General features: G+C 32.1%; 1 protein-coding gene across 7 annotated transcripts in view; it reads left to right on the plus strand.

Moving 5' to 3' along the window:
* The window catches only part of LOC114324758 (uncharacterized), a 1,163,158-nt gene that overhangs the window by 772,100 nt on the left and 363,783 nt on the right, over nucleotides 1-27,275 (plus strand). For all 7 annotated transcript variants that reach the window (XM_050646138.1, XM_050646134.1, XM_028272597.2 and 4 more), the window contains one exon: nucleotides 5,430-5,630. In XM_050646138.1, the coding sequence (XP_050502095.1) occupies nucleotides 5,430-5,630 (201 nt within the window). The remainder of the gene's footprint in view (nucleotides 1-5,429; nucleotides 5,631-27,275) is intronic.

Here is a 27,275-nt window from a genome sequence, read left to right on the forward strand (position 1 = left end):
TGTTTATGTTTATGTTTATGTTTATGTTTATGTTTATATTTATATTTATATTTATATTTATATTTATATTTATATTTATATTTATATTTATATTTATATTTATATTTATATTTATATTTATATTTATATTTATATTTATATTTATATTTATATTTATATTTATATTTATATTTATATTTATATTTATATTTATATTTATATTTATATTTATATTTATATTTATATTTATATTTATATTTATATTTATATTTATATTTATATTTATATTTATATTTATATTTATATTTATATTTATATTTATATTTATATTTATATTTATATTTATATTTATATTTATATTTATATTTATATTTATATTTATATTTATATTTATATTTATATTTATATTTATATTTATATTTATATTTATATTTATATTTATATTTATATTTATATTTATATTTATATTTATATTTATATTTATATTTGTATTTATATTTATATTTATATTTATATTTATATTTATATTTATATTTATATTTATATTTATATTTATATTTATATTTATATTTATATTTATATTTATATTTATATTTATATTTATATTTATATTTATAATTATAATTATAATTATAATTATAATTATAATTATAATTATATTTATATTTATATTTATATTTATATTTATATTTATATTTATATTTATATTTATATTTATATTTATATTTATATTTATATTTATATTTATATTTATATTTATATTTATATTTATATTTATATTTATATTTATATTTATATTTATATTTATATTTATATTTATATTTATATTTATATTTATATTTATATTTATATTTTCATACGGACTTTCTTTCCTTCCTCGATTTGGTGGTATATTCCTATCGTCATCTATTACAATTTTGTGTTACACACACAAAATTAATAGTTCATGAAACCCAGCTAATGTTAAAATCTGGTACTAATAATTCACACTGCCTCATTGCTTTCGATGTACACTTATATTAACGATTCGATATTAACACCTACAACTAAACTATAACTAAAAAGGAAAGAAAAACCCTTAAAATTTATATTTTCTTTAAAATACATATTTACAAATATCTGCTTTTTAATTTGACGTTTATTTGACACCCAAACCTGTTGTCTGTATAACAAATTTTATCAAATTGTAAATAAATATCAAAATAAAAAAATATGAAAAAAAAAATTTTAAGAAACGCTTTTCTTTAGTTACGAGTGACTAAAATTAGAAATATTATAAAAAAAATCAACTAAATAACAAAAATAAAAAAAAATGAAAAAATCTAACACATTCGTCAAAGAAAAGCGTGTGCGCATTCGTCAAAAACGAATGTGTTAGATTTTTCCTTTTTTTTTATTTTTTGCTTTTTAGTTGATTGTGGTATAATGTTTCTAATTTTAGTCACTCGTAAATAGAAAAAAGCGTTTCATAAAAAAAAATTTTTCATATTTTTTTTGTTTTTTATTTTTTAGTCTTAAACGTTTCAAACATTGAAATATATCGTCATATTTATTAAAATATGTATAAAATATATATTGTGATGTACTAACATGAAAAGCAGTCGAAACCGGCAAAAAATTTGAAACTTTATTGTTTATTTATAAAGCATAACGTAAACAATTAACGTAAAAAGTGAAATTATGTATAGTTCATATAATTAGCTACAATCTGTAAAAGTTTCAAGTTTCTTCATTGTAAAAAACAAAAGAACTTAAACATTTTCCGTTAAAATAGTTTTTTTATTTAAACAATTATTAATAAACATACATTTTTTTTTATTAACTATTCGTGTATTGTTCCCGCGAATGCATATGTCTGCAAATTTTTATTCGTTTGCATTGGAGAAAAGGCAGTCAAATTAACCTCTAAAGATTTGACGCAAACTATTGGACTAAAGAAAAGCGTTTAATAAAAAAGGCTTATTTCTATATACCTATAATTTCTATGTTATTTGGAGATTCAAGCATATAATTTTTGTTACCAACAAATTTTCTACACAAATTCCACTCTGTGTTCAAACCAGACTCATTACATATTAACGTCAAATATGTCATATGTGTAACATATGTTGAACGCCAAATTGTGGTCGCCAAAAACGTCAAGCCACTACGCTACAAGATAATAATCTGTAAGAGACATTAGTTTAAGGTATATAATTATTATTTGTTTTCGTTATTAAATACAGGTATATTAGTCTAAGAGCTAGTGAACCCTCCGACTAACGGTCGTCCTGTAAGGCTAGAAATTTTTCTAGTGATAATTCATAGCACACCAAGGCTAAAAACCATGACCTGGCAGGCATCAGCGGTGCACGTGTATCTACCAGGTGAATCGAAAAGTGCAAATTTAGGGGGTAAAATAAACTTTCTCCTGGAAGGTTTAAATTTAAGTATGTGTTTGAGTAAGTCATTTAGAAGAAATATGTACAATGACAGGCGATTCTGAAGAGCATAAGACCTTGCCAGGCGAGGGGAAAGATTAGGGGTTTTTCCTAAAATTATTTTTTTTGCATCGAACAAATTTTTTTAAAGTTTTTTGAATCATTCCAAATAGAAAAGGTCTTTAGTGATTTTTCTCTTAAGTTAATAGTTTTTGTTATATAAGCGATTGAAAATTTTGAAAATTGCGAAATTGGCCATTTTTAACCCTAAATCGGGCATTTATCTAAAAATTTCAAAGTTGCCAAGGTAGGTAGATATTCTTTGAACATTGATTGATGAAATCCCAAAGAGGTCTTTGCAATACGATATCGTAAACCCCTTTGTTTTTTAATTGCTAATCAAGCGGGTGCGACACTGTAGTAAAAGTGAGGACGTTTGAGTTGGCATAAATTCATTATCTCGAGAATGGGCAAATTTCAAGAGAAATTCTCAGACAGGTCGATTTTTATTTTTAAATTAGGACTTTCCGGCATATATATAATACTAGTTACGTCATCCATCTGAGCGTGATGACGTAATCGATGATTTTTTTTAAATGAGAGTAGGAGTTGTGTGATAGCTCATTTGAAAGGTTATTTAATTCTCTATTCACTAATATAAACATTAACATAATTATTTTTACAGGGTGTACAGGGTGTTTTTTTTTATTAAATTAACTTTGATTAAATTTGACAAATAGAAGAAAAATTTGTTTGTACACCCTGTATAAATAATTATGTTAGTGTTTATATTACTGAATAGATAATTAAATAACCTTTCAAATGAGCTATCACACAATCCCTACTCTTATTTAAAAAAATCATCGATTACGTCATCATGCCCAGATGGATGACGTCACTAGTATTATATATATATATATGCCAAAAAGTCCTAACTCAAAAATAAAAATCGATCTGTCTGAGGATTTCTTTTGAAATTTGCCCATTCTCGAGATAATGAATTTATGCAAACTCAAACGTCCTCACTTATACTACAGTGTCGCGCCCGCTTGATTAGCAATTAAGAAACAAAGGGGTTTTCGATATTTTATTGCAAAAAACTCTTCGGGATTTGATCAATCAATGTTTAAAGAATATCTACGTACCTTGACAACATTGAATTTTTAGATAAATGTCCGATTTAGGGTTAAAAATGGCCGATTTCGCAATTTTCAATCGCTTATATAACAAAAACTATTAACCTAAGAGAAAAATCACTAAAAAACCTTTTTTGTTTCGAATGATTCAAAAAACTTAAAAAAAATTGTTCGATGCAAAAAGAATAATTTTAGGAAAACCCCTAATCTTTCCCCTCGCCTGGTAATGTCTTATGCTCTTCAGAATCGCCTGTCGTTTTACACATTTCTTCTAAATGACTTACTCAAACACATACTTAAATTTAAACCTTACAGGAGAAAGTTTATTTTACCAACTAAATTTGCACTTTTCGATTCACCTGGTAGATACACGTGACCGCTGATGCCTGCCAGGTCATGGTTTTTAGCCTTGGTGTGCTATGAATTATCACTAGACAAATTTCTAGCCTTACAGGACGACCGTTAGTCGGAGGGTTCACTAGCTCTTAGACTATATCTAATGTTAGTGTACCAATTGCCATAGTTGTCGAGGTACTTTATATAAATAAATAAAAATAATAAAACTTCTTATTGATACATATTTAACATCTATATTATATCTAAATAGGTAACTGGTTGCACAAACAATTCTTAAGCTCCAGCCCAGCCCAGCTCAGCTTACAGATAGGGCCGCTTTAAGTCTCACTTACGTTGCACCATAATTCTCGATTCTTATTTAAGCACGACTTAAACTGACACGAAGTTTAAGATGCAATCCACGTGGCCATCCACTGTAGCAAGCTGAAAATTGATTTAAGACTCAGTGGTGCAATGCATAGGTTACCGTTAAAACCCGATTTCAGTTAAAACCCGAATTTACTAGAAAAATGCTCCTTTAGACAATTCTAGTTTTAACTAGTCAAAACTACATTTGACTGTTAAATTCAGTTAAAACTAGAAATCCCGAACAAATTTCAATATTATTTACCTGCTGAAGACATTTTTGACATACTTTAGGCAGCCCACGTTGCTATTGGTTATAGAGGTTGGGATAGGTTGAAGACTAAAACCGCCAGAAAATACGCAAATATAAAAATTGATATGTTCAATAATTTTATTTCAATGCGTGAAACCTGCCAACACAAGAAGAGTAAAGCGAAGAGGGGTCTTATGTCGAAACCTGTTAAGTGGATTTGATCGATATACAATCACAAAAGGATCATGGCTACAAGTTTATTATGGTTTATCAAGACCATTTAACAAAATTTGTTTTGTTGAGACCATTACAACGTAAGAGGGCGGAAGAAGTTGCTTGTCAATTAAAGGATATATTCTTGACTATTGGCGCACCATGTATGTGGCCGAGTTTGGTAACGCAGTTATAAATGAGGTAATGTCATACTGGCCAGAGGCAAAATTAGTTCATGGAAAACCAAGGCACAGCCAGAGTCATGGTTCAGTAGAGCGAGCTAACCAAGACATCAAGAAAAGCAGCCTGGATGCAAGACAATAACACACAACAACGTGGTCAAAAGGACTTGCGTTTTTTATGTTTACGATCTTTTTACCTTTTAGAGAAATTATTTGCAAACAACCGGGGTAGCAAATTATTTACCGAGTTTTAGTTAAATCTGGAAATTACTGAAAAGTTTAGTGAAAACTAGTTTTGTCTGAAATATACTTAGTCTCAACTAGAATTAACTCAAAATATTTTATAGTACTAGTTTTCACTATTTAAAACTAGAATTGTCTAAAGCCCACAGTTAAAACTAGTTTTTCCTAGTAAATTCGGGTTTTAACTGAAATCGGGTTTTACGGTAACACATATACATTATTTCGTAAGCTTAAGATCTGTTAGTGCAACCAGACATAATGCCTTAATAATTACATAATTAATGTAATTTGACTTTTGTAGTCTATGGAACAATGCAGGAGATACGAGAGTCTTATATCGCAATGTAAGGCAGTCTCTGGGAGTTCGGACCTCAACCACTTGGCCCGATCGTTACCTGTTCCTGGAGGAAGAGGGCCCATACTGAAAAGGCTGTTTGTGCCACCTCAGCCCCCACCTCCAACTGAATCCGTCGATGGAGAAATGCAAGACTTGCAACATAATGTAAGTATATTATTACTAAATGGTTTTTATTTAAGTATTTAAACATTGCAAGATTATTTCAGATTCACGGTAAACAGTTTGAAAGAGGTATTAGTTATAATTATTTATCTTAACTTCTTCTTATTGCGTCGTCTCTTTTCAAAGGTCGGCGATCCAAATGGCAATTGTAGCTTTCTAAACTGCTGCACGAATTATTTCTGCGGATGAGCAGTATATAGCGTGAATACAGATTAAATAATAACGGTGATAAGACGCAACCCTGTCGCACTTCTCGTTGGATTTGTATATCTTCAGATATTGTGTGCTCTATTTCAATTGTTGGTGTTTGGTGTCATTATAGTTCTGAGATAATTCCCTAGTCTTTTTAGTCAATTGCAGTTGTTCTTAGAATTCTGATTATCTTTTGATGGTTAATGCAGTGATATACTTTTCGGTAATCAATAAAATATGCATACATCTACATTCATATCTCTGCATCGTTGTGTTAACATGTTTCAGGCAAGAAGAGCTTCCTGTGTTTCCCCAGTCCCTTTTGAAATCCGAATTGGGTGTCACTAATCTGGAACTTAGTTATAAAAATGACATTGTTATTTTTTAACATCAATACTTTTCTTTCTTCTTTTCATTCCACGAATTAGGCAATTCCTTCCTTACTCCAATATAAAATTTAAACCATATTTCCAATATGTTCTACACTTCTTCTTCCTTTTCACTAAATCAGTCAATTTTCATCCGTTTCGTGTATAATTTATTTCCATTTTGTTCTGTATTCTTTAATTTTATTATTAACTCAGCATTATAGTCAGTCTCATCTTACGTCCTAATTTCTCAATCTACTAAGTATTGTAATGCCTTTTACTCTTCTGAAACACTCTTTCGATTACTGGAATTCTGAAGATATTTCTTCGCGTAATTATTCAGAATTTATAACCATATAAGGCTAACACTGGCCATTTTATTACAAGCTATGCATTGTTTTTGTATTGCCAATAGAGAGTTACATATGACTTTTATAGATCTTGAGAAGGCTTATGACACAATCCCCCTAAACAAACTATGGTAAGTCCTGGGCACATCAAACATCCATCAAATATTGGTTAGTGCTCTCAAAGATCTATATTATGGTTCAAACTCCCAAATGAAATTCGGAAACCTCTTAGCTGAAAAACTTGCAATTACTAAGGGTCTCAGACAGGGATGTTGTATCTCTCCGACTCTGTTTAAGATTTATATCTCTGTAGCTCTGAAACAATGGAAAAGGAAAGTCAAAGGAATGGGTATACAATTGAACGATCAGGATTTCATATTTACTTTACAGTTTGCAGATGATCAAGTAGTGATCTCAAATGACAAAGATAACATGGAATATATGCTTAGAAAATTAATTGAAGAATACCAGAAATCGAATGATACAAGCACGAAGAGCTATAGCATATCTAAACGGAGTTTTATAGAGTAAAGAAATATCAAAGAAAGAAAATGGAACATACACATAGTTTCAAAAGTAATGCATCACCCGTCGTATTCACGATGTTTACGCTTTTATAGATCCGTATCTTTATCACATATTTAATAGCCCTTTTTTATAAAAAATATACCTTTTGTGATTTTTTATTTTATTTGCATACCCATTTAATTGACCTGGTTTGCCAAGGTGTAAACATTTGAAAAATTTATTCTGGTGAAATTTTTGAAAACGTGATTAAAAATTAATCGTATTTTAATTTCTGAGTTGGACCGTATAAGAATTATCGATTTAGTTTAAGAAGGCCATTCACAGCGGTTCGTGGTGGAAAGAGTGGGTGTGTCTCAGAGTGATGTCTCGCGGATATGGAATAGGTTCCTGGAGAAAAACTCGATACGGAATAGAGCCCGGTCTGGTAGACCCCGAGTTACCAATGATCTACAGAATGGATATATCAGAATTTTCATCCGTAGAAATTGTTCTATGTCTGTACCGGCTTAAGAACACATACAGCTCCCCCAAGAGTTTTGTAATTTTGTGCTTTTTTCAGACGAGACCAGAATCTGTTTAGATAGTGATAACCAGCGAATTCGTGTCTGGCGAGAGTCAGCAAGAGCTGCACAACTAGCCACACACGAATTCGCCGGTTATCACTATTTAAACAGACTCTGGTCTCGTATGAAAAAAGCACAAAATTACAAAACTCTTGGGGGAGCTGTATGTGTTCTTAAGCCCACTGGAGGCGGTCCAAAACATGTCTAGGTTGTAGCTGAGGAACTCTTATTGGTCGACGACTCCTCAAACCTGAGTTTAAAATTCTTTTTCTTATTGTAGCCAACGATACTCTGACTCCTGTAGCATACCTGAATTCTCTTTGGAGGGCTGGTACAGACTTAGACAATTTCTACGGATGAAAATTCTGATATATCCATTCTGTCGATCATTGGTAACTCGGGGTCTACCAGACCGGGCTCTATTCTTTATCGAGTTTGTCTCCAGGAACCTATTCCATATCCGCGAGACATCACTCTGAGAAACACCCACTCCTTCCACCACGAACCGCTGTGAATGGCCTTCTTAAGCTAAATCGATAATTCTTAACCGGTCCAACTCAGAAATTAAAATACGATTCATTTTTAATCACGTTTTCAAAAATTTCACCAGAATAAATTTTTCAAATGTTTACACCTTGGCAAACCAGGTCAATTAAATGGGTATGCAAATAAAATAAAAAAATCACAAAAAGGTATATTTTTTATAAAAAAGGGCCATTAAATATGTGACAAAGATACGGATCTATAAAAGCGTAAACATCGTGAATACGAGGGGTGATGCATAACTTTTGAAACTATGTGTATGTGAGAGAATGGTTAAAACTAGCCTACTTTATGGAGCCGAGACATGGAGAGTAACAGAGAAATATAAGAAAAATCCGAAGCCACGGAAATGGATGTCATCAGAAGATCGATGAGAATATCAAGAGCCGAAAAAATAAGGAATGAAGTAATAAAATAACAAATGGGTATAGAGGGCACTCTAGTTGAGGACATTGAGAGATAACAGTTCATATGGTATTTGCATGTGAGCCGAATGGGGGACGAAAGATTGCTTAAAAAACTATGATGTGGCAACCCCCAGAGAAGAAAAAACGAGGAAGACCACCACAGAGCTGGAATCTGGGAGTTAGAAAAGCGATTAGCGCTCGAAATCTAAATGAAGACCGAACTCAGGACAGAAAACAGTGGCGTTTGAAACATCATTTTTCAATGTAAGTAACTTCTGAGAACGAAGATTTTTTGTCAACTGGGGAATTCTCAGACTTAGGCTTTTTACGACCTACTCTACAATGACTGCATGCCCTTGGTAACTTCCATGAATGTTTACCATTAAGAATAAAGTAGAGAACCCCCGATTTTGCATAAACCTGATAAAATTAGGCAAAGCCTATTGCCTAATTTTAGAGAAGATCAGAACTTTCACCAGAATTACTCCATCGTTTTACCAGATTCAAACCAGTCTTTGAAGCTCCTGTCATTTTGAAGTTCGATAGCCTTCTCTTTAATATTCTAATGAAAATGGGTAGGCTTCTCGTTGGACCAATTTGTAATATGGTTTTTTAGAGATTTTATTTTGCACCCTTCATTTTCTGAAAATTACCGGGCAAATGCACTTTTAAGCTTCAATAAAAATAGCATAATCCCCGTTATTAGTAAAACATTTTAAACTCAAAACCGATTTAAAACGTGTTTTGTTTTAACTTATATCACTCTATCCAGAGATCAATCTTACACAAAAACGCGCAAAGTATGCCGCACAAACCTTATGGAAATTAGGTCCCAGTGGATTTCGTTCATACTTTGGTAAAATACTCTTTGAAGCATCCTGATAAAAAGTTATGGACCTATAGAAGAATTATGAGGGTTTCCTGGGTAGATAGAGTTACGAACAACGAAGTACTGAGAAGAATAGGTAAAGAGAAGGAAGTTGAACTTACAATTAAAGAAAGAAAACTACAGTATCTCGGACATGTATCTCGGGGCAAGAAGTATGGCATCCTACGACTCACAATGCAAGGAAAGATAGATGGCAGAGGAAGCATCGGAAGAAGACGAATTTCATGGCTGAAGAACCTGAGAGAATGGTTTGGATGCAGCTCAAAACAACTATTTAGAGCTACTGCCCCAAAAATTAAAATAGCTATGATGATTGCCAACCTCTGTAGCGGAGATTGCGCCTGAAGAAGAAGAAGATAAAAAGTTCTTATGGGCACAACTCAATCGTATGAAGGATTTTCAAGATATAGAGGCACAAAGTCGGAAAATTATAAGATTTACTGGGTATTCCAATTCCCTGAGTTACTGGTTATCTGGCAACATTTCGGAAAAATCAAATGGAGGAATCAAATGGATTACTCTTAGGTTTATAACTCCAGAAGGTAGCCCGTCTTAGGCAACAGAAACCCCAAAAACCTATAACTAATCCGTTTGCATTAATGTAGTACCAAAGACCCTCGAAACTCCAGGAGCGCCTTGCATTTACCTTCGAAACCAGGTGCTCCGGGAGTCGGTTCTGGTGGCATATTCGTGTTTAGTGACCTCAAAAAACCCTCCAGTAATTCATTTGCATCAATTAAATGCCGAAAACCATCGAAATTCTAAAAGGTGACATCCGTTGAAGGTCAAGGTCAAAGTAAAAGTCGTTATTGGATAGCCAGGAAAAAATTCTAGACTACTAGTACTTTTCCTTGATCTAAACTTCTACATGTTGCCAGATAACCAGTAACGCAGGGAATTGGAATACCCAGTAAATCTTATAATTTTCCGAGTTTGTGCCTCTATATTGTGAAAATCCTTCATACGATTGAGTTGTGCCCATGAGAACTTTTTATCAGGATGCTTCAAAGAGTATTTTCCCAAAGTATGAACAAAATCCACTGGGACCAAATTTCCATAAGGTTTGTGCGGGGTACTTTTGCGTTGGAATGCAAATATATTACCAACACCTTTCAAAGATTTGTTTCCGCAACCTTGACCTTGAACTTAATCGGAACAATCGGAAACAATCGAATCATTGTGAACATCCACTAAATAGGTGAGTTAAATATGAAAGCTTGGTTTACTCAGTTGTTTCAAGAAATGTTTCATTTTAGTCTACAAGGAGTAATGCGACATGGGGAAACAGAAAATAAGAGAGTTTTCAAGTTAAAAGGGGCTACAATGAGGAGACCCACTTTCAACAACCTTAATTCTGGATAAAAGTTTGCACTATTTTTGCAACATCTCTGATTCTATTTTAATGGATCAAGGTTTACCAAACATCATTTTGTAGGTTGTTTTTAAAGGAATAAAAATGGCATTTTTTTTAAATATATATTTGTCAGTTTACGAATTATAATCATTTAGGGAATTAAATTGTTTATAACAAATTTCCGTCATATCCGGCGCAAAAGGAGGTTTGAAATTCGTATTCGGCGGGTCAAAATATATAAAAATACACTCTGAAACTTAGTGAACTTTGATTAGTCACGAAACTGCCTTGGTCCCTAGAATATAAGTATGTACTATTATATATTTCTAAATTTTACTAATAAGTAATAACTTCATATTATTTTAGAGACGCGTGTATGTTATTTTAGATTTTTTTACGAAAAGAAAAAAAAGTTATTGTTTTCTGGTTTAAAAACCAGCTCCATAATTTTTTCAGGCATACCGAAATGATAAATAACAATTTAACTTCACTTTTTCACACAAAAAACAGCCCAATATCTCCATATTCCGGTGTAATAAGTTCTTTAGCTATTTCTCTCCCTTAGCTCCCTTTTATAGTGTGGTTTCCTCCGCATAACGTTCTACTAAACTTGAAACAAGCTCACACGGCAAGTGATTTAGGTTTGTTTATTCGCAGGTGTATTTCGGGATGCCGTTAGGCAGATTCCGCGATGGATTAAAATTGAACCTAACCGAATAATGTGCTGTAGCAAATATCGTGTAATTGGATTCAAAGATGTCTTGTAACTAATAATGAGATCAAGCATAAAGGGGAGTTTAAAAGGATATCATACAGGTACATTATGAAAGAAAGAGTTCCTTTAACATGTTTCGTTGATTATATTAATTATATTACTGAGGGTTGTTTTTTATCCAAAATGATATTTAAATTTTTAAAATAGATTACATTGGCGTTACGCCTAATCCCAGTAGGTACAAGAAAAAAATGTAAAAAAGCAATACTATTTTTAAGCGCAAATAATAAAAAAATCCTACAAAATTTTTAGTTTTTAAACTCTGTTCAATGTTTTCAGGCAATAGAAAAGGGAAAGTTTTAAAAGTTTTAAAGCTGTTGATAAAAATGGACTGGTAATATTTCCTAAGATGATCTCCTTTAATTACTGGGTGGTGAAACAAACGTATTCCAAGAGTGATGAGATGGTATTCTAAGAGATTGGAGTTTGACTGTTACAAAATCATTGAGGAGGCTATATAGTCAATTAATAAGAAAAGGGTCTTAGGATCAACAGAACATAGAAAATTACAGTATACATGTATTTCCAACATTAATAATATACAGTGAAGACGTTTGAGTTGGAATAAATTCATTATCTCGAGAAAGGACAAATTTGGAGAGAAATTCTGAGACAGTTCAATTTTTATTTTTAAATTATGACTGTTTGACATATATAAAATTAATACTGGTGACGTCATCCATCTGGGCGTGATGACGTAATCGATGATTTTATTAAATGAGAGTAGGGGTCGTGTAATAGCTCATTTGAAAGGCTATTTAATTCTCTATTCAGTGATATAAACGTTAACATAATTATTTATAAAGGGTGTCTAAAAAAATTTTTTTTGAATTAAATTCATTGAGACACAAAGAAGAATGTATGTAATTCATTTATATCAAAATACATTTGAGCGCTGTCAGAAAACAGGAAGAAATGTTCATTTGACAAATAAACATTGTTTTTCGCTTAAATTCAATGTTAAAACTATCACCCACCTGTCTCTTTAAGCGAAAAGCAATGTTTATTTGTGAAATAAGCATTATTACCAGTTTTTCTGGAAGCAGTCAAATGTATTTTAAAGTAAATAATTTGCTTACATTCTTCGTTTTGTGTAAACTAATTTAATAAATTTTTTTTGTACACCCTGTTTTTACAAGACCTATAAGTCTATTAATATTAAATCTTTTTAAAATCCTCAGTCGCCAAAAAGGTGACTTTGAAAGGGTTCGTAAAGGTGGCTTTTGCATGTTATTACAAGTTTTAATTGTCAATAGCTCACTCAATTTTTGCCGTAGAAAGAATTTTGGCAAACCAAGTTCTTGAGAACTAAATAAACTACAATTTCATGTTTAAATATTTTTCCTATCTCTGATGCTAATCTTTCTATTCTGAAGAAAAACCATTTTTTTCCAAACTACAAAAACTCGTTATTCGCTTTTAACTCCATTTTTTTTAACTAATCATTCTAAGCCAGTCAAACTTCTAGAACCTATTAATGGTAGGGGAGGGGTATGCTAAATGTACAGTCTCTCGAGCGCTTTGGGAACCTATTAGGTTGTGAAGAGTAGGTCCTAAAACCAAAAAAAGTTAAGTTAAGTTTTCCATTTTAGTGGGGACTTGTCCATTTTAAATTTAATTTTCCATTTCCAACAACCGTTTTTTTAGATTATACGCCATCTATCCATAATTCGAAAAATTGTTTCGAATAAAAGTTACTAATTTTTACGTGAGGAATCCAAATCTGCTATAAAAAATGGGGCTCCCATTTAAGATTTTAAAGTAACCCCCACCCCACCTCCGTGGGGGTAGTGTTTGGTGCCATTCGATAGATTTTTCAAAAATATTGAATAAGTGTATTTTTCTGTTTTTCGATCTGATGTTCATTTCGCAAAATATCGCGGGATTCGTATATAAATTATTAAATTTACCCCCCACCCCTCTCCGTGGGAAGTCGTGTTTGGTATATCATTTGATAGATTTTTGAAAAATACCCCCACTTAACGAACTCCCCTGCATTAAGAACCAATATATGGGCTAGAGGTACATTTTCAGGGTACAAGGTTTCTCCCCATGTAATAATCTGACGCGCAAAAATCTTTCCTTGGGCTCCCCTACCATAATAATACATAAATAAAGAAGACCAAATAGGGTCAATGACTAATTTTAATTAGGGTGGTAATTAGGAGGTTTGCTTCCGATCACTTTTTTGCTGAAAAAAATAGGGACTGACATTATTTTCATTATAAATCACTCAATTTTTGAGCTAGAGACTTTTTTATATCTGGAAATAGATATTTTTAAATACTTTAAATCAGTCTGAACAAGTTATTCTCGAAAAATGCATAGTTTTCGCGTCTTTTGACTTTGAAACTACAATATTTAGCATTTGACGAAGAAGAGCTAACATATAATAAAATATAGCTCAATTACTATCGGTCTTAAAGAAAATTTAAAAAAACGGTTTTGTTTATTTTTTCAAAAGGTTCATTTTTATTAAGTAAAGTTGTGTTAAAACGAAAACTTTTGGAGCTATATAGCAGAAAACTTATTAAAAACATTGATTTTTTCGATATTTAACGCACAATTTCGATAGCGAATAAATCGAAAATTATTAATTTTATCAAAAAAATGTATGGAGCGTTTTTTGCTTAGAAGAGATGTTCTTGTTTTTCAGAACAGTTTGCTCCTTATTACAAAATACCAAGTAACCCGTTGACACCTAGACTGTATGGTTTACCTAAGATACATAAAGAGGGCATTCCTATTCGTCCAGTTGTGAGCTTCATTAACACTCCTGTTTCTATTCTTTCCAAATTTATATTGAACCTCATTAATACTTTGACGAACTTCACCCCTCGTTTTTCAGTCAAAAACACTAGTCATCTAGTCAATAAACTCCAACAAATAAATCTTCGTCCTAACATTACTATGCTTTCATTTGATGTTAGCAATCTTTTCACTTCTGTCCCTAAACAAGAAACTATTAATCTGGTACACTCTCTTCTTAGAGCCAGTTCAATCACCATATCTACTACAGATTCCATCATCCAATTATTACAATTTTGTCTAGCTCAAGACTTTTTTGTTTTCAATAACAAATTTTACAGACAACCTGATGGCTTAGCCATGGGTAGTTGCCTATCCCCTCTCTTAGCTGATATTTTCATGGATCATCTAGAATCCACACAGATCATGAAAAATCCGGAGATTCTACACTGGTTTCGTTATGTGGATGACTGTTTGTTATTCATAGCCGGGAATTCTAATTTAGCTGATTCACTTCTTTCTAAAATCAACCAAATCCATCCTAATATTAAGTTCACCATGGAACTAGAATCATCCCAATCCATTAACTTTCTTGACCTCACTATCACCAGATTAAATGACCATTTCGATTTCAGTATCTATAGGAAACCAACACAGACGGACCATGTCATACCCCTATCATCTAATCACCCCATTTCACACAAATATTCAGCATTTCACAGTTTCATACACCGTTTAGAAACTACCCCTCTATCACAATCCAATTACAACAAAGAATTGAACATTCTCAAACAAATAGCCTTCAATAATGGTTACGAACCTAACATCATAGATAAGTTTATCCATAAGAGACAACTGAGAGTCTTGAGAGAGGCTGCGTTCCCCAGGGATTCGACCACCAAACCCATTTACACTTCCTTACCATATCATCATGAACGTTTGTCTGGAGATATTAGAGATATTATTAAAAGATCAGTTGATAACATTCAAATTTCATTTAAGGTATCAAGTAATTTAGGACAGTGCCTTTCCAACTCCAAAGACCCTATTAACTACATGAATCGTAGCGGTGTCTATAAATTGCAATGCTCTGATTGTGATGCCACATATATAGGGAGAACTTGTAGGTCACTTGCCTCCCGTTCACTTGAACATACTAAAAGAGAGAATACATCAACCTTCTCTCAACATCTTAAACAAAACAACCATACTCTCAATATCCCTGATAACGTATCCCTAATACATAACATTCCCGATAAAAACTTTCTGAGATTGGACCTATACGAGGATCTTGAAATAGTCAAAGAGAAACAGAGAAGTCCAAATTGTGTTAATCGCCATGTGTCTTTCAATCGTGACTTTCAACCGTTACATCGTCAACTTTTCTCATAAATCACATTATAAATCTGTTTCTTATATTACTTTGTTTCTCCTAATTATTCGCATCTACCAATATTGTTCTATTTCTTTCTTTTCTCTTCTTATTCACACACATCCACATGTTCACTCAATTTTCGATAATCATCTAATCCTTTCTTCAAAAAAATTTTTCTTCTCCCAAACAAAGCAATTTCAACTATATCCGCAACATCCATTTGTCACAACTTGTACACAACTATATCTATTCAATATATATCCCATTCTCTCCACATCATCTTTTCAAACCGTTTTTCGTTTAGTGTCCAATCATAACTATTTCATTCTAAACTAAATCAACCAATAATACTGTACAATATATCTTTCAAGTTTCACACATCTAGTAGTTATTCCATTCAGCCAACCTTTCATTCATCATTTGGTTTGTTTGGTTGCCTGGTCTCTGGAGTCCCCAGTCTCTCAATAATGTTCATTAGTCTCAATAGTGATGTCTAATTTAATTTATATACCACAAACTCATCTATCTCAAATAAACACAATTTTTAATTTTCTCATATACTCAATAATCTTACTCAACACTTATCTTCATCTGACCCCACTTTAGTTGTAGCTTAGACACTTTCATCCAAGTTTTTAATTTTTCTTTGCCCTAGATGTTATTTAACATAAAAGGACAGAATAAAGAAATTTGGACTAAGCTTGTAATACAACCTTTTCAGTCTTGTAAATTTGTGTTGATGAACCCATCTATATTTTATTAATTTATAAATAAGATTTTGCATTTACAACTTTTTCAGCATTTGATATCACGACCCCTAATTTGTCTCTAGTTTTTCAGCCAGTCTCTCAGCCATCATTTGTGTTGGTTCACAAATATAAATTATCTAATTTCAAAACATAAACCATACATTACATTATCTGTATGTTGTTTTGCCTACCTTTCTTCATCAATTTACGTACACTTCATTGATGATTGTGGGTACTCAAATTCCCCCCTTCTATTTTACATCTAGATAATCTATTCTCACTAACTCTTTATTTTTATAATTCCAACACACTGATGTTAGCTGTTATCATTGCTTGTACTATAAACAACTATAAATTTAGTAGCTGTGTAACCAATTTTTCATGATACTTCAAGTTCCATTGACAATTGTTGTCTTGACATCAGACAGATTCGCTTTTGATATCTCACATCTTAGTTGCCTGTCAGCTCTTGTAACATAATGACCTAATTTGTTACCTTTGACCCACTTACAACGTGTGGGAGTCATATGTTATCCTAGGGCCATATCCTTAGGGATTATATCCATCCTTTGGAATTTGCTATGTTAGCATTTTGATGTGACTTTTAGTCCATTTTTGAAAGGCTTTGACCTTCGTATTTTTTGGTTGGCTCACCATGTTCTTGTAAGTATAACCAAACTTTGATTCTACCTTGGTCATCACTTTAAGTTCAACATTTTGATAATTAATATGGTTATACTTATTTTAGGCAACACTGATGATGCTCTTTTTAGAGCGAAAACGTTCTGTTCGATGTTTGTAGCCCTATAGGGTTTTTTAAAATAATATACCTTTTACCAAGACCAAAATTTTTTATTAAATTTTACATGTTCTTACCAACTTTTGTGGTCAACATATAATAAAAAATTTCCACCACCGAGATGGGGTGGCAACCACCCCCATGGTAAAAGCGCCTTTCGGCATCATATAGATTTTGATCTTTATGGACTATCCACTACTTATTCTCAAATTTTCAAGCAAATCGATCCATTCTGTAAAAATTGCGAGATTTTGTACTATTTTAAGCTTCATTACTTAGACTATTAATGTTTTTTTTAATATTAGGTTGAAAATACAGTGTACAAGGAGTCACACATTCTCTTTGGCCTCTAGTTACGTTAAAACTAGCGGAGACATGACCTTCTATCATAACTTTACTTTTGGTTTCATCCAGAAGGATTTAGTTAATCGTATTATTTTATACGAAAAGTCAAAATATTTTAATGTGTCGATCAATTTATGTCAGTGTATTTTATCACATTTTTGCCTAAATCAATAAGCAATATGTTTAGTGAGAGACCGAATTCATGTGAGTTAGCCAGGATTTGTTTAATTGTAAAAATTTGGTCTATTACTGAAAAGTCTGAAATAGGGAACTTGCATAAAATTTTAAATTCGAAAAAAATGTTATAAATCACAACAGAACATAATTTAAAACATGTATCAAAGATAAAAAAGTTTTTTTGTCTTTCGTTTGGCCCCTAAAGACGATTAAAAATTCAAATTATATCAGCAAACCCAAAACGCGTCGTGATGTAATCGGGTTATATGTTTACATTCGCACCAACAAAGTAAACAAAATTGCATATAACTTTAAATTAGACATTATAAACGTCAGTAAAAATACAGTTATGTGACATTACAAGTGTTTTTGATCGTTTGAACTATTCATAGAAAATTTGTACTTTTACAAAATGGTTTTATTTTCCATAGTAAACCTTCTTTCCTTTCCTTCAATAACTTTATTAAACTCCAATCTGAACAACCTGGTATATATTATTACAATGACATACGATAAATGTCATTAGAATATAAATATTTTCCTTTATTCCGCGACGATGAGCTGGCCAAATACCCAAGGAGGTGGAGGCCAATAAACTAAAGAAGAAGAAGAAGAAAAATATACCTAAATATAACTATTAACGGAACCATATAGTTAAACTATGTGACGTCACGGGTCGTTTGAACTATTTCAAAATACAGAAGAATTTAAATTTGTACTTCTAAGTTATTATGAGTTTTTGAAGCGTGAATTTTGGAAATGTGTTTATACAAAACTGAACATTATTATTTAATAAGAAAAAAATGTGCAAGTTCCCTATTCCAATTCAGCGGTTCAAAATACATAAACCTACTCTTAGACTCCGTAGACTTTGACCGGTCACGAAATAGCTTTGGCCCCTGGATTAAAATGAAATAATTTGTGTTCCAGTCGCTATTTCAACTTCAACCCATTTTCAAACTTTAAGTATGTATTCCATAATAATTGTATAGCATTACATTCACATTTATCTATGCCCCAGTTGTCTCCAACGGTAATTTATTATGGTCTGTCAACAAGGGGATTATTTACCCCGTTAATATAATTCCGGACTATATTTCCTCATTCCGTCTTCCCAATATAGCGTCAATATATTAAATAATGGAGGCGAACTGCGACACTAAACCCTTATCAAACATCCTATGTATATAAAGTCCCTTGTACAAACAAGATACCTGCTTTCCTGAGATGTCGGTATAATGTGTTTAATACGATACATTAAGGAAGCTATTTACTAGATAATTTGGGTCATATTTTATTGAAATAAGCCTCAGCAGAATAGGTTACCCAATGATTCGTACTGGACTCCATTTACGAGATTAGCCTTGTATTGGAACCTCTGTACGTATATCATACCAAACTGTTTGAAGAGGCAGTAAGGGCAAATAAATTAATTATTTACTAAAATGAGAAATTAAAACGTAAAACTAAAACGAGAAAATAAACCGGGAGATATTAACAGAACTTTAATCACGATTTTCTAAGTCCTGCCCGTTGCAATACTGGAAGGTTAGAAAAGGTACTTACAATTTATGGAAAAATCCACGGGTTTTCTGTGACATTTTCCTGTGAAAATTAGATTTTCCATGAGGAAAAAAATGAGTAGTTGCGATGAATTTCTGAGTCCTGCCATATCCATAGAATGACAAGATACTATCAATTTTATGAAGAAAATTTTTTGTGCAGGAGGGTTGCAAAAGGACTAAGAGTGTATATGGATATACGAACATGTAATGAAAATAATGAAATTTTCATAATTTTCTGAGTCCTGCCAACTTAATAAATTAAACATAATTATTTGAAAATGATCGAAAAAAATGTTGGCATGACGTCTCCTAATGTTTAACTGCACTTGTCCCTTGGAAAATTCTGTGGAAACTTTTCACCCTGCTTCCGTGATTTTCTGAGTTATAAAATAAATTGTATTATAAAATAAATAATTTAAGTAGACATTATTCAAAATGGCACGATGTTTAGTTACACCTTTTTTACTACACATAGTTAAAAATGCGTAAGAAAATTCGTGGAAAGTTACACGATTTTCTGAGTTATGCCATTTTGGACATATCTCAAGAACGTTAATATAAAGCTATTTACAAAGAGGCAGGATGGTTGTGTAGTTATTTCGTATATAAAAATAACATTTTAAGTCAGTAAAATTATTGCAGTTTGTTAAACAAACATGTCCATATCAGCACAATTTTCTCGAGTCATGCCATGTCAAGTATGCTTAAAAACACTAATCTAAAACCGTTTACAACGTGGCACGATAACCGCAAAGATATTTAATACATAAATAGTTATTTTCCTAACAAGTGCAGAAAGTCATACTTTTCCACACGCGACTGCAGTTTGCCGAACGACGCGAAGCGGGAGTTCGGCAAGCAGTCGAGTGCGGAAAAGAGACTTTCTGCAAGAGTTAGGAACAATATTTTTTCTACGAGTCTTTAAAAAATGACCAAATCTTAATCAATTAATTTAATTAATATGAAAATACATACACAAATTAATTCTTTGACAAGGTTGTCAAATCCAAACTTTCAATATAATTAGTTAGCATGACGACGATCTTGGTTTCCATGACGATGATTCAAAACGACTGTTATTGCCTTTGACCGATTTGACTTTCGAATATTATGTCAAAATAATTTTATTTCATCGAATTGTCAGTAGTAATTTCACAAGAGATCTAAAATTATTGAATTTTTCCCGAGTGACACTTTGACAGTTTTAATTTCGAAATTATGTCAAAGTATCACGAGGGCCAAAATTTTATATTAATTTTAGAGATCGAGTGCAATTTGTTGCGATTATTTCATGGATAAAACTGTTCAAAACCAAAATTATATTGTAATTTATTTATGTAAGTAACAATTAGTACAATTTAACACACAGTTGTTATAAGTATTTGACAGTTGAAAGTCATCACTTTTATAATTTTTAAAACATTAATTATCATTAATGTCACTGAATGTATTTTTTCGTAGCAACGAAGGGCATCTGACGTAATATACTTGACGACGGGAAATTATCAAAAATTATCAGCTTAATTCAGATTTCTATAGCTTTCTGTTGGTCAGAATCTCCTATGAATGAAATAATCGCGTTAATTTCATTAAAACAGGAACACAATAAGATACATTTGAAATAAAATAGTAAATAATATCTAAATATTAGTTTATTGCACGTATTATAATTACTTTAAGGCCATATTAAAATATCTACACGCGTGCGGAAAAGTAAAACGCGTGCGGAAAAGTAAAACGCGTGCGGAAAAGTGAAACTTTCTAAACTAAAACGCGTGCGCGAAAGTAGACATTATTGCACGCTCGTAGAAAAAATAAATTTTTATATCTTTAAAAGAATCGTACAGTATTAAATATTATTTTCCTGAGGAATGTCTCGGATTTTTACACACCTTTCAAATCTATAATTCTTCAGATCTATAATCTATAATACCAAACTGTAACCTATTTATTTTAAGCGATTAGATCATATTTGTATCTAAGTAAACGTAATAAAAGTAATAGGAAGAAAATCAACAATTTTACAATTAATTGGTTATAGTAGGGATTGTACCTTTTATACAGGGTGTCCAGAAACTCTTCTAACAATCGAAGCCCGGAGATTCCTCAGATAATTTTAAGAAAATTTTAACTGAATTCACCTCGTCCGAAAATGCTTCCCAAGGAAGCTAGAGCTCTTTAAAGATGGCGTATTCTAATTAGTTTTTTTTTTAAATAGCTCCAGAACACTTCTATTTCGAAAAACGAAAACTGGTACACCTATTTATCTTCCAGAGGTCAATCGATTCCATCATTTGTCAATTTTTAGTATCGGTCATAGGCGTCCGTTTGGGGTAGGGAAACGGATATTTTATCGCATAACTTTTCTGTGTTTAACTTTTAAGCATATTTGACACTGGAATATTAAACTATGGGGTATTCTTGTACTAAAACGTGAATTGGTGTTCTAGAAAAATCGATTTGAAAAAATTTTCGGTTTTTGAATTTGAAAAAAAAAATAAAAAAAATAATATTTAAAAAAACGAAAACTGGTACGTTTATTTCTCTTCCAGAGATGAATATTTTATCAATTGTCAGTTTCTAGTATCGGTCATAGGCGTCCGTCTTGCGTAGATCAACGAAATATCATAACTTGCTTTAATTGTTAAGCATTTTGGACAGTAGAATATTAAATTATGAGGTATTCTAGTACTAAAAATTATGTTGTTCTGAAGCTATTTCCTTGTGGCATTTTTATAATTACGTATTTTTTATGGGAAATAAGCCACAATTTTACTAAAAAATGAATTTATTAACGTTTCGAAGCCCAAATCGGGTTTCGTTGTCAAAATACAAAATACTATTAAAATAAAACAAACATGTTGTTGCTAAGTAAAATAATTCTTCTAATAATTTATTTAATCTGACTCATTTATATTGGCAATTCAGACGTATATTATACATTTTAAAGTAGAAGAATTTAAAATGATATCGCCAATATTTATGAAACGTTAATAAATTCATTTTTTAGTAAAATTGTGGCTTATTTCCCATAAAAAATGCGTAATTACTAAAAATTACTCTTGCTTTAAGTCGGTAAATAGACCGTTTTTTTTTTTCATTTTTTTCAAATTTTTCTTAATTTCAAAATACGAAACATTTTAAAATTGATTTTTCTAGAAAACGGTGCGTCCTACCGACTTAAAGCAAGAGTACCGTTTAGTACTAGAATACCTCACAATTTAATAATATAGTGTCAAAAATGCTTAAAATTTAAAGACAAAAAAGTTATGCGATAAAATAACCGTTGTCCTACCCAAAACGGACTCCTATGACCGGTACTAGAGATTCGCAATTGATGGCATCGATTTATCTCTGGAAGATAAAAAGGCGGACCAGTTTTTGTCTATCGAAATGGAAGCGTTCTGGAGATAAAAAATCTAATTACAAGGCGCCATCTTCAAAGAGCTCTAGCTCCCTTAGGAAACATTTTTGGATTATGTGAATTATGTTAAATTGTCTTAAAATTATCTTCGGAATCTTAAAATTACATACAGGATGTTCCATTAAAAAAAACATAAGTGTGTATCACCCTGTCAATACGGGTAGCCCTATATATTAGAAAATATTTTTAAATTATGATCTTCTCTTTGCCCCACGCTTTACCTAAATAACATTTTTTCATATCTCTTACGACAAACGAGTAATTGGACTTTGTCACACTAATGCCCCACCCTGTATACGAAATAACTATAAAACCATCATGCCTCTTTGTAAATAGACTTATATTAAGATTCTTGAAAAATGTGCAAAATGGCATGCAGAACATCGTCGAATTTTTCACGAATTTTCTTACAAATCTAGGACTCCTGCCATCTTACAAGAACCGTTTAACCTTCCTGCCGAGTACCGAAAAAGTATTGATTGCATTTGAGTATTATAACTTTTTAAAGGCAGGACTCAGAAAATCACGGAATCAGGGAAACATTTTGCGCATAATTTTCCAAAGGACTTTCCAAAGTATACTTAAACAGTAGGAGACGTCATGCCAACATTTTTTTTGATCATTTTGAAATAAATATGTTTAATTTATTTCGTTGGTAGGACCCAGAAAATCATGAAATTTTATTATTTTCCTTACATTTTTGTATACATATATACTCCGTTAGCTCGTTTGCAACCCTCCTGCCCAAAAAATTTTCTTCATAAAATCCATAGTATCCTGTCATTCTACGGATATGGCAGGACTCAGAAATTCATCGCAAAACCCTATTTTTATTTTTTTGGAAAAATCTAATTTTCACAGGAAAATGTCACAGGAAGTTTGTGGATATTTCCACAAATTGTAAGTACCTCGTCTACCCTTCCACAATTGCAAAAGGCAGGACTTAGAAAATCGTGGTTGAACTTCTGTATAATATCTCCCGGTCTAAAAGTAAATTAGCAAAAAAATGTACACGATTTGAAAAAGCAAGGTTATTTCTCTCCAATTTTTGCACAGTGTGCAGGTTTACCTTTTTTGGAAGCTTGATAATATTACCTGTGTCCAGTCCGCTGGAATGCGGTTTGTTTCCCACACATCTCGGATTATGGGAAGCAAAATTTTAGTAGTTAGATGCGGATCAGTTTTTAGCATTTCGTCAGCAATGTTGTCGAGTCCCTGGAACTTGTTGTTTCTCAGAAATTTGATATTTCTAACTCAGCCTTGGAAGGAGCGTCGCAAGGTATTATGCAAGTCTATACTCTACGCGTTTTTGATACTTTCATCTGGGTTATCTCTGGGCCTATTTTAGCATCTCCTGAAAATGCTCTTTCCATCTCTCTAGTTGGTCATCTGTTGTAGTAAGTAATTCACCTGTAAGAATTCAAGGAGGAACCATCTCTCAAAGAGAAGGAAATGTGACGCTCCTAGACCCCGATTGATCACCGAAGATTTCGGCCTATTTTTTGTAAATCCGCGTAAACAATTTTTGTCTACCTAAGCGAGGATAATTTGTTACCTGTTTGACTTTTGATGTAAACATTCTATTCTTTCTAGACCTTTGCCGGTTGTACTAATAAATTATTATTTTTTTACCTATAGTTAGTTTATTCCATATTTTAAATCCTGCTGTTTTTCGAAATGTTCGATAAAGTGGTTTGTCTACCTTCGATTCGATTGATCGGTTCGGTTTTTCTATACTAACTGTATAATATTCATAATATGGATATTATTTTTATTATTTAAGAAAACGAAAATAAATGTCTGGGGAAGTTATGAATAAAGTCGGGGTTATATTGTAAGGTATAAAATAAATATCGTAATATTTCTAATGAATTATATAGGGTGTCCCAAAAGTAGCGGAACGGTCGATTATTTCGCGAAATAAACATCGCATCGAAAAACTGAAAAATACGTGTTCAATAATTTTCAAAAATCTATCCAATGACACCAAACACCAATCCCCACTACACCCCCTGGAAGTGGGGTCGGGGGTAACTTTAAAATCTCAAATGGAAACCCCAATTTTTCTTGCAGATTTGCATTCGTTACGTAAAAGTAAGGAACTTTTATTCAAGACATTTTTTCGAACTGTGGATAGATGGCGCTATAATTGGGAAAAACGATTTATCCTGAAATCCTGATACCATAGGAAAATTATAGAAACGATCTAATATCTCGAGAAATACACTTCCAAATGAGAAACCAAAAATTAGGTTTTTATTATTTTTCGAAAACCTATCGATAAACACCAAACATAACCCTTCAACCCACCCCCTGGATGTGGGGTGGGGGGTAACTTTAAAATCTTAAATAGCAACTCCCACTTTTTATTGCGGATTCGAATTCGTGATGAAAAATTAAGCAACATTTATTCGAAATATTTTTTAAAATTTCTGATAGATGGCGCTAATAAATCGTATTTTTCCAATTAAAGCGCCATCTATCAATAATTCTGAATGAATTCTTCAATGAATCTGAATCTGTAATAAAAAGTGGGGGTTGCTATTTAAGATTTTAAAGTTACCCCCTCCCCTCCTCCAGGGGGTAAGTTGGAGGGTCATGTTTGGTGTTATTCGATAGGTTTTCGAAAAGCATTACAAACCTTTTTTTTGGTTTCTCATTTGGAAGTGTATTTCTCGAGATATTAGACCGTTTCTATAATTTACCTATGGTATCAGGATAAATCGTTTTTCTTAATTATAGCGCCATCTATCCACAGTTCGAAAAAATGTCTTGGATAAAAGTTGCTTACTTTTACGTAACGAATCCAAATCTGCAAGAAAAACTAAGGGTTTCCATTTGAGATTTTAAAGTTACCTCCACAGCCCCCCCCCCCCTTCCGGGGGTGTAGTGGGGGTTGGTGTTTGCTGTCATAGGATAGATTTTTGAAAATGATTTAATACTTATTTTTCAGTTTTTCGATCCCATGTTTAGTTCGCGAAATATTCGACCGTTCCGCTACGTTTGAGACACCTTGTATATGTATGTTAAGTACTTATTGTTTTTAAAGTTTTTGTAAACTTAGTGTATGTAAATAAAATAATATAAAGTAAGTCTTTTTATTTAAATAAGTATTTGTTGGTGTCTAAAAAATAAATAAGTAAATTTAAAATAAATATTAGATTCAAAATAAAACACTATACATGGTTGTGAAACCTGGGTGATAACGAAAAAAGATTAAACCCAACTCAGAATATTCGAGAGAAAAATACTGAGAAAAGTATATAGCCCGGTGCAAGAGGAATACGACGCATGGAGAATCAGAGCAAACGACGAGGGTCATGAATTGAATGAAGGCTATGATATTGTACGATTTGTAAAAAGTCTAAGACAGACTGGCTGAGATATGTTCAGGAACAAGACGATGGAAAAACAACAAAGAAAAATTACAACGGAAGACATAGGAAGGCGAAAAAACGAAGGCTTAGAACAAGATGGTTGGATGACGTGAAAGACGACCTGAAAACCATGAACACAAGACAATGGAGAAGAAGGGCACAAGAGAGATCTGAATAGAAGGACATATCCACGCAGGCAAAGACCCATCTAGGGTTACGATACCAAAAGAAGAATGTTGTATACTGTTAAACCTTTAATATGTAACTTATGAAACTTTGACGAATTCTTTGTGCGTTCGTTAGAAGTTTGGATTATGGGTACTTTATTTTCAACTTAGAAAAGCTCTTCTGCTAATCTATTTATTTTCCATTGTTCAAATACTGTCTCGCTTTGTATATAAATTCTGTGCTCTGTGCGTAAAGAGAGTTTAGTCCTAAAACACGGTTTTGAGATAAACGCGTTTAAAGTTTGCAACGTCCCGTGGCGCACTTATTAACTCATTAATGTACAGTGTGTTAAGTCCCAAAATTGTGGGACTGAGTCTTCCGGTTTCTTAAATAATCATGCGTCTAAGTTCAGGACTTTACACGCTTTACACATATTGTTTTTCATTAATATCTCAGTTTAGAAATGGAATTGGACTTGACAAATTATACACACATGTAGATATCAAATTCTAACATAAAGATGCATTTTCTAATTTCGACCATTTTTGGACTTAACTCGCTTTACGCACAGAGCACAGAATTATTCTTGACCTTAGATAAAGTTTTTTGTCTCATGTGTCACGTCAAATTTGTAAATAATAATAAATTAGAATTAAATGTATATATGTTACTCTCTGTTTTATTTTAATTGTCTTAAATAGAGCTTCGTACAGTCATATTGCTTCTTATCTTGTAGGCAGTAATATACACACTCAATGCGAAGGGGAGAACCAGCGGGTTCTAGATTGAACGCTTATATCCATACTGCTCTTCTGACGGCCTCAAAAGTTATATAAAGGTCATCGTACGTACAGAAAGCAACAAGCTCTAGTATGACATAATCAGTAATAAGCGATAAAAAATTGAGTGTAAAATCTTTAGAACTTTCTGG

Source organism: Diabrotica virgifera, chromosome 3 (genome assembly GCF_917563875.1).
Source record: "Diabrotica virgifera virgifera chromosome 3, PGI_DIABVI_V3a".
Classification (NCBI taxonomy): Eukaryota; Metazoa; Arthropoda; class Insecta; order Coleoptera; family Chrysomelidae; genus Diabrotica; species Diabrotica virgifera.